This window comes from Malania oleifera, chromosome 5 (genome assembly GCF_029873635.1).
Source record: "Malania oleifera isolate guangnan ecotype guangnan chromosome 5, ASM2987363v1, whole genome shotgun sequence".
Classification (NCBI taxonomy): Eukaryota; Viridiplantae; Streptophyta; class Magnoliopsida; order Santalales; family Ximeniaceae; genus Malania; species Malania oleifera.
Genome location: NC_080421.1, coordinates 99,898,705 through 99,906,192, shown reverse-complemented (window position 1 = coordinate 99,906,192; position 7,488 = coordinate 99,898,705). Strand labels below are relative to the sequence as shown.

The 7,488-nt window shown below is 32.5% G+C and overlaps 1 protein-coding gene across 2 annotated transcripts; it reads right to left on the bottom strand.

Annotated features, from left to right (window-relative positions):
- Window positions 1-3,072: 3,072 nt before the first annotated feature.
- On the bottom strand, window positions 3,073-6,782 carry LOC131156137 (thiamine pyrophosphokinase 1). Of its 2 annotated transcripts, none has more exons than XM_058109584.1 (6): window positions 6,547-6,782; window positions 6,288-6,384; window positions 5,315-5,387; window positions 4,020-4,121; window positions 3,512-3,761; window positions 3,073-3,399 (listed from the first exon to the last, which is right to left on the bottom strand). In XM_058109584.1, the coding sequence occupies exons 1-6, from the start codon at window positions 6,677-6,679 to the stop codon at window positions 3,281-3,283; spliced, it is 774 nt and encodes a 257-aa protein (XP_057965567.1). In that variant the 5' UTR covers window positions 6,680-6,782; the 3' UTR covers window positions 3,073-3,280. The 2 variants fall into 2 exon arrangements, with proteins under 2 accessions (XP_057965567.1, XP_057965568.1); XM_058109585.1 differs by having other exon boundaries at window positions 6,288-6,389; window positions 6,547-6,584.
- Between the last annotated feature and the right edge of the window lie 706 nt (window positions 6,783-7,488).

Sequence of the window (7,488 nt, the reverse complement as noted above, 5' to 3'; positions counted from 1 at the left end):
TTATAAACTTTTTATACAAAACAAAAAATAGAAATAAAGAATTTCTATAATCGAACGAACTCTCAACATCTTACTGTTATTATTTTTAGTAAATTTATTAGTATATAGTCCATTACATATGTAGTTTTAGCAATTAAAATTTAAAATGAAATGCATTTATTGTAAAATAACACACATCATAATTGACGAACCATACTTAATGAATAAGTCTTCTCCCATCTTTCATGTCAATTGTCATCCTTTGGAATTCTCATATACCTAATTAAAAAAATATTTTTATAAAATTACTATTGATATTTCAAAAAATATTAGACACTAATTATTTTTTTACAATTATAATGATAAATTTATTTATTTTTATTATTTTTCCATGTATAAAATTAAAAATCAAAGCAATGAGATATTTAAAATAAATATATAATGCCAATAATGATTTTCAAGTACTAATAGTATCTCTTTTGAAAAATCTCCCAATTTTAATATTTAAATATCTTATTTTTAATATTTAAATTTCCAAAAACGCCAATTTCCGTGATTGTCTTTTTCTAGCGGCGTGCCCAACCACATGGGAAAGCCGTGGGGCCATCGCCCTCATGCTGGTAGTGGTACGCACTCTTTCTTTGCAGGCCGAACGCGCGTTTGGCTCACACTCACATAGAGTCAGTCACATACTCTCATTTTTGTTCCTCAAACGCGCGTTTAGCCACAGCGATGCGTGTTGCTTCAACCAACGCATGTGCTGACCAGACAATTGACTGCAAAATTCATTCTGAGCTGGACAAAGTGGGCGGCAGGCCCTACTTTTTGGCAGTCTTACGAATATGATACGAAGAATAGGCGTCGTCGAAATTGTGCCGCACTCTACCTCAGAAAGAATTCCAACTTTACTTTATTAATATTTTAATTTTATAAAATAATAAATTTCACATATTAATTTTTCAATCTTGTGTTTATGGGCTTTAAACAAGAAATTTGTCGGCTTATGTTTAGATTTGTATGAATTACATAATAGTAGGGCTATCAATTTTTTTAAAAAAAAATTGAGCGGATTCAAACATCCGCCTGAATCAAACTAAAAATTTGGTTAATTGATTTAATTGATTTGCTTTTAGATATATATATATTTTTTATTTTTGGTTTTAGGTTCAGTTTTGATTTTTAATGTTCATGGACCGCTCATTACTCAAATTAAACTAATACATGCATTTATTTATAGTATGTACTATATATATAATATATCATAAATTAGCAAAATTGTATGTATAAATATTTTTGTGTGATAGTTTGATGTAAATAAAGTGTGTTGTATGCGATAAATCAAAATCCAAATAAAGTATCTATATTTCAAACTCAACCGTTGATAATTCAACTATCAATAAGATAATAAATTCGTACTAGTTTCCATTCACATAAGCACTAACCCAAAAATTTGTTAATTTTTCTAGAGCTTCAGTTAAAGTATCCATATCATGAATTCCCTTATATAAACATCGTATATTATGATATGACAAAATAATTGGTTTGCTGATTTTTTTAGACCTTTAGTTCAAGTTCCATATCATCAGTGCCCTTCGACATCAATACTTTATAACGTAGAAAATAACTTGAAATTCTTTAAAGAGAGTGATTTTTCGAACCTCAACTTAATTGGTTTGCCGATGCCTTGCTCGCTCTCTCTCTCTCTCTCTCTGGTAATTTGCATGTTATAAATGAAGTAAAAGATATGTTTTTTTGAAATGCACAATGAAAACTAATGTTATTTTTAGCATGAAAATTATGAGAATACGAGATGATATTTTTCTTGAGAATTTTTTAAAGTAAAAATAAATGTGATAATTGCAAGTATATCTCTACTTTGATTCTAGCACTCACTTATTTTTTTGTTAAGGGTGAGAATGAAGTGATAAATCAAATGGAATATCGAAATATGCTTTGAGTATATAATAAAATATTTAACTATTTACAAAGAGTATGGACTTATTTTATAGAAGATATCCTACTACGCTTAAAAGTTTTTGTGATAGTAAATGAATTGCCTTGTTAAGTGGTTATTTTCTCGTTATATTTTTCTTTAATTAGAGATGCTAATAATAATAATAATAATAATAATCACTAACTTAATCATGGAAGTTGAACTTATTACTATAACATCAATTAGAGAAGAAGTAAGTTGGTTGAGATAAATGTTATATGAAATTCCATTTTATTAAAAACCAATACCGCCTACCTTAATTAGTTATGATTATAATTCTACAATTGAGGTAAAATAATAAATGTTTTTATAATGGTAAATCCAAAATCCTTACCCCATGTGTGGAAAGCCCCGAACTCGAAATTATATGTAATACAAAATTATATCGAAATTGATCCAAATCTACTCAAATTCAAATTCAAGATCCGAAATCAATACTTCCAAACACTATCCTAAAGAAAATAGATATAATAGTGTGAGGAATTATTTAAGTGATAACATTATTAATGTGAATCATATAAGATTTTGTGATCATTTGCTGACTAATGCCTTAACAAGAGATATTGTTTGGAATACATGAAGCGGTATGAGATAATAGTCCATTAAGTCATGAGCCTTATATGAGAATACCAAACCCAAGAATCAGAGATCATGTGTGTATAAAAATAAATCATTGCAGCACTTTGCAACATAATACTCATTCCAATCCAATCCTTTCGAATGATCTAATTTATACAAAATTTGACTAGCAAAGAAGTCTTTCTTCTGTAGAGCATTGCACTCTTATGTAAAAACATTGAGTCATACAATTCAATTGGGCTATTATATCTAGGGAAAGACAAGTCAAGAGTTGCTATACTACATGGACTTCTAGGATAAGCCCAAACCTTTAAAGGGCTTGAATCTCCATAAAAGAAAGCAAGATTCTATTTACGGCCTAATCGGAATCATGCTCGCACTTTTTTTTTCCCATCTAGTAAATACTCGACAGGAACCAACCAACTCTGAAGAGCCCTGCTTCCGTTTGGACAAGTATAGAGCGAACATTCAAATGACAGAAAAAAGGCAAAGATTTTTTCAAATAAATACCAGAACTGAAATGACAGAAAAAAGTTGAAGATCCATTTTTTTTTCCCTTTTATTCAAATAAATATTACAATCCAATGATAATTCAATCTAGATTGAATGGGCATAAATAAATACATACACATATTCAACATTTACTTTTCTAATCGACAGAGTTGCAGTTGCGGCAGTGTAGGTTAGTGAAACTAGTGCATACTTGCAGCAAGGGTGGGCAAATATTCATCATGGCTTTTTAATTGATATCGTCCAAAGAAGATCTGCATCGGATTGCACTGTAACTTTCTCTGCTATTACAATATTCGATGTGCTTACTAGACCACCAAATCTCATTTCTGTTTCAGCTGGAATATACAGCAAATTTGAAATGCATCAGATTCCAATGGCAAATGCCACATCGAGATCAAGAGCATCATGCTGGGTGTGGGTGAACTAGTGGGCAGTTAATACACTTACTCAGGTTCCATTGGAGCCCAGTAGTTGAAGTACTTCTAGATGGCATTCCGATGGGAACGAGTCCACAATGTGGTCCCTCAAATGAAGAGTGGATGTGGATCTCGTGATGGTGAGTCCTCGGAAGAAGGTGGATGAGGCAATCATCAGATAAAAGAATTATTCGGATGGTTGAAAAACGATACATAACATTGATGTTTCCAATCTCATGATCAAACCGACCACCAAGAGCTCCAGTAACAAGGATGCACAGCTACGAGTTGATCAAAGAATAAAGACAAATTAAGATGTTAAGTTGAGTGTGCACACCAGTGTGCTATTTAGTAAAGTTCAAAGCACCCTGTATAAAATATTAGTCCTTTTCCAGTTCCTGATCAAAATAGGTAAGGAGATGAGAACTGGACAGTTGGAACATTAATATAAGCTAGATGGATCAGAATATTGTTCAAGCCTTCATGGAAAACAGCAAATAACACTAAAGAGAGCTTCTGAAAGATTACAAGCAACTTACATTAGATTTCTCCAAATTTGGCGTGAGATCACAAATGAATGCTACACATTTGTGCAGGTCTGTAGTATCCTGGTCATGAGATTCGTCAATTATTTTGGTTCCCTGCATCCACAAGCATAAATGGCCTAAGGATTACAAGCACTTCCAAAGTACATTTTGAAGTACACATGTCCAAAAGCAATAGCACCATAATGCATGTATGTATACATATGTATGTATATATGTGTGTTGTACATATAGAATGCATATATGAAGTCATGCCCCTATATGTACATAAGACTGAACCACCACTCACCAACTGCAGCACAATGCCATCTTTGCTTCTGTTTAGACATGTTTAACTTGCATTGGTCTCAATGTACCAATTACCGGCATAATGAAGCTGTGGTTTGATATATTTCATTTATTATGAATCTATTTTTATTTTTTATTTATAAGGATATATGTAGAAAGAGAACCACAGAACAATGAAACATATTAGGAGGTCTAGGGCCTTCTCCTTCCCCATCTAAAAATTTGACATACTGCATGTTACCAAAGGCACAAAAATTTCACACCATTTCCTCCTCCTAGTTCTTCAAAGATTACCACTACATAAGATTTTAACTCATCATTCACACTCCATACTCCTAATGCTTAAAATTTAATAAATTTAAGAAGTAAAACAACCAGATATTATTATTTGCTGCCAGCACAGCATCCCCATTTCTCTCCCCTTCTTCCTCAAGGCTTGCAATCTGTTGGCGGTGTTTGGCAGTTAATTTTCCCTACTTCTGATAGTTGGAGAATTTTTTCTCACAACAAAACAGCACTACCAATGTTTTTTAACCTTACATTTCTGTTTCTGCAGCTGAAATTGCAAATTTATTTTGAGAAAGAGTTCATTTGAAGCTTAATACTCAGGGTTCCTGCATCTTAACAAGGTGGAGAAGGTAAGAGAAATCAAATGACCAAATTATTACTTGTCAAGGGCAATGAAAGTTCCAGACGAACCTATTTTGTTTTGCAAAGTCTAAGGGCAGTCATAAATTGAGTAGTTAAATTATTATCATTAAAAAAAATATCTCAGCAAGACTAAGAAAATTGGGTAGATCATCATAATAGAAAATCACTTGGGTTGGGATTAGTTTCTCCTCTCTTAACACAAAAACCATATTTCTGTCTCATAAATGATAAATCTTGCATACCTTCTAGAGTAAAACATACACTACAAATTCAAGAATTGTGTAGGAAATCATTGTTAATTACTGAATGATCCTACAAAAAAATAAAGGAAAATAAAAAGTTTAGCATACCAAGTTTGAGTAAAATTCCAAGACATCTTTTCTGATTGAATCCATGTCTCCTCTAATCGCATCTGGCTTGTACCTGAAATAAATCATAGGGGAAAAAACAAATTGACCAAAACAAGAAGCATCAAACTACAAAACAAACTGTCAGGGAGCAGAATTCAGTTCAGTCTAGTCTGGCAGTTTGGCAGCCTAACAATGGATTTCACCAGGTTTGAGGCGCAGAAGAAGCAAAAAGATTTACTTCACTCGAGATTGTATAGACCATAGGCAGCCTTCTAGGTACAATGAGTCTATCACATTCAAATATGCAACGCAGAAATTAAAGCATGAAAAGCTGGAAAATTTCAAGAATTGAAGTCTAAATCCAACTACTTCAAAATAAAGACAAAAATCCTACTATAGAACCCGCCTTCAAAAAGTTTTTGAATCCTTCAGAATTGTGCTCACTCGAGCCATGTCACTATACATTTCATTATTCTGAGAAATATGTTGTTTATATGCTTTCTTCTCATTTTTTAGCATCCAATTGGCAAGAACGTCTTCTCAATTCTGTTCGATCTATTTTTCAGTCAATCACATCTCAATTTAATAGTACCTCAAACTAGAACTTCCTTAAGAACGAAACAGAGATTCAAAATTTATCCCCTGCTTATATCTTCTGCTTCACATACACATCTCAAGTAGCAGTAGTTATTTTAACAGTGTAGGTTAAGAGGAAATTTGTTTTATCTCTAGTTCAAAATAATGGAAAAAAATTCAAATTCAAAAATTTATCCATTCTATTTTCATAAAATTTTCTCCAAAACTAAACGAAGCAAAAATCCAAATCTGATATTGCACATTAACAGTACAAGGAAGGAACTTTTATCATCAAAACTAGAACCAGCAAACAGAAAACCAAAAAGTAGACAAAACGACAAATTCAGAGTGATGAAAACACGAAACTTGCAAAGACTACACAGCATTCTAAGAGAACCTTTTTTGAACATCGAGTGCATCTTCGTCTGGCAACAGCTGAGGCATTTCATCGTACAAATGGTTCGCGCCTCCATCCGCGCAAACGCGCACCTGTGCTGCTCTACACAAACACACCACAATTCTCAAAGAAACTCAAATGCCAAAATCTAAGAAGAGCATCGAACACCACCACCACCACCACCACCGCCACTACCAAACCCTAGAACCGGGGAGAGAGAGAGAGAGAGAGAGAGAGAGAGAGAGAGTAGGACAAGTACCGTGCTTCCAGAGCAAAGGAGCAAATCGAGGAAGGCGTTGGTTAAGGACGACGAGTGCGTAGGTCGGGGCGGGGCGGTGGTCGGAGGGAATCTCAGGGAGGAGGAAGGCGGAAGAATGAGTCATGAGGTCCATTGCCAACGTGCGCCTTCCGAGCAAGGACAGTGACGAAGAGAGATCTTCTCTGCGGACTGGCAGTCTGTGACTTGCCTTCGTTGAGATTTCAGCGGAATCGGAACAAATAATTACCATTTTTTAAAAATATTAAATTTATCACTATAATTAATTATTTCAAAATAAATTTTTAACTATTCATAACTTTCCTAAAATACCCTTATAATTATATTAAATTTATCCCAATAATTACTTATAATTATTTTAAAAAATTCTTATAACTATCTATAATTTTGTCCAAATATCTTATTATTATTTAATTTTTTTATAATTATTTAAGATTTTTAAAAAATATCCAAAACTAATAATAATAATAATAAATAACATTTAGTCAAAGTCAAACATTGCAGGAAGGATTGAATGCTCAAGCTTGGGTTACTGGTGCGCGGCGGTGGACCGAAATTACTGGAAATAATTGAGTATGAGGCTTGCCCCACTTTCATGATGGACCTTGTCTTCTTCCATTTTAATTAATCTAAAGTTTAATTAAATGTGCCAAAAATTAATTTAAGTTGAATCCTAAAAAAAATGCATATGTTTGTTTTTTTTTTCTTGACTTTTAAAATTAATTCTAGTGTGATTGTAAATTTATATTTGTTTATTTGTTGAGAAAAAATTGTCACTATAAAAAGATAAGTATTCGTTAAATAATAATTAATTTGATGTAAAGTATTAAAAGATTAGTTTAATTAGCTCGTATTCATTGTCATGTCATTAATTGAAAAAATAATATTTAATTTATATATATATATATATATATACATAAAAAA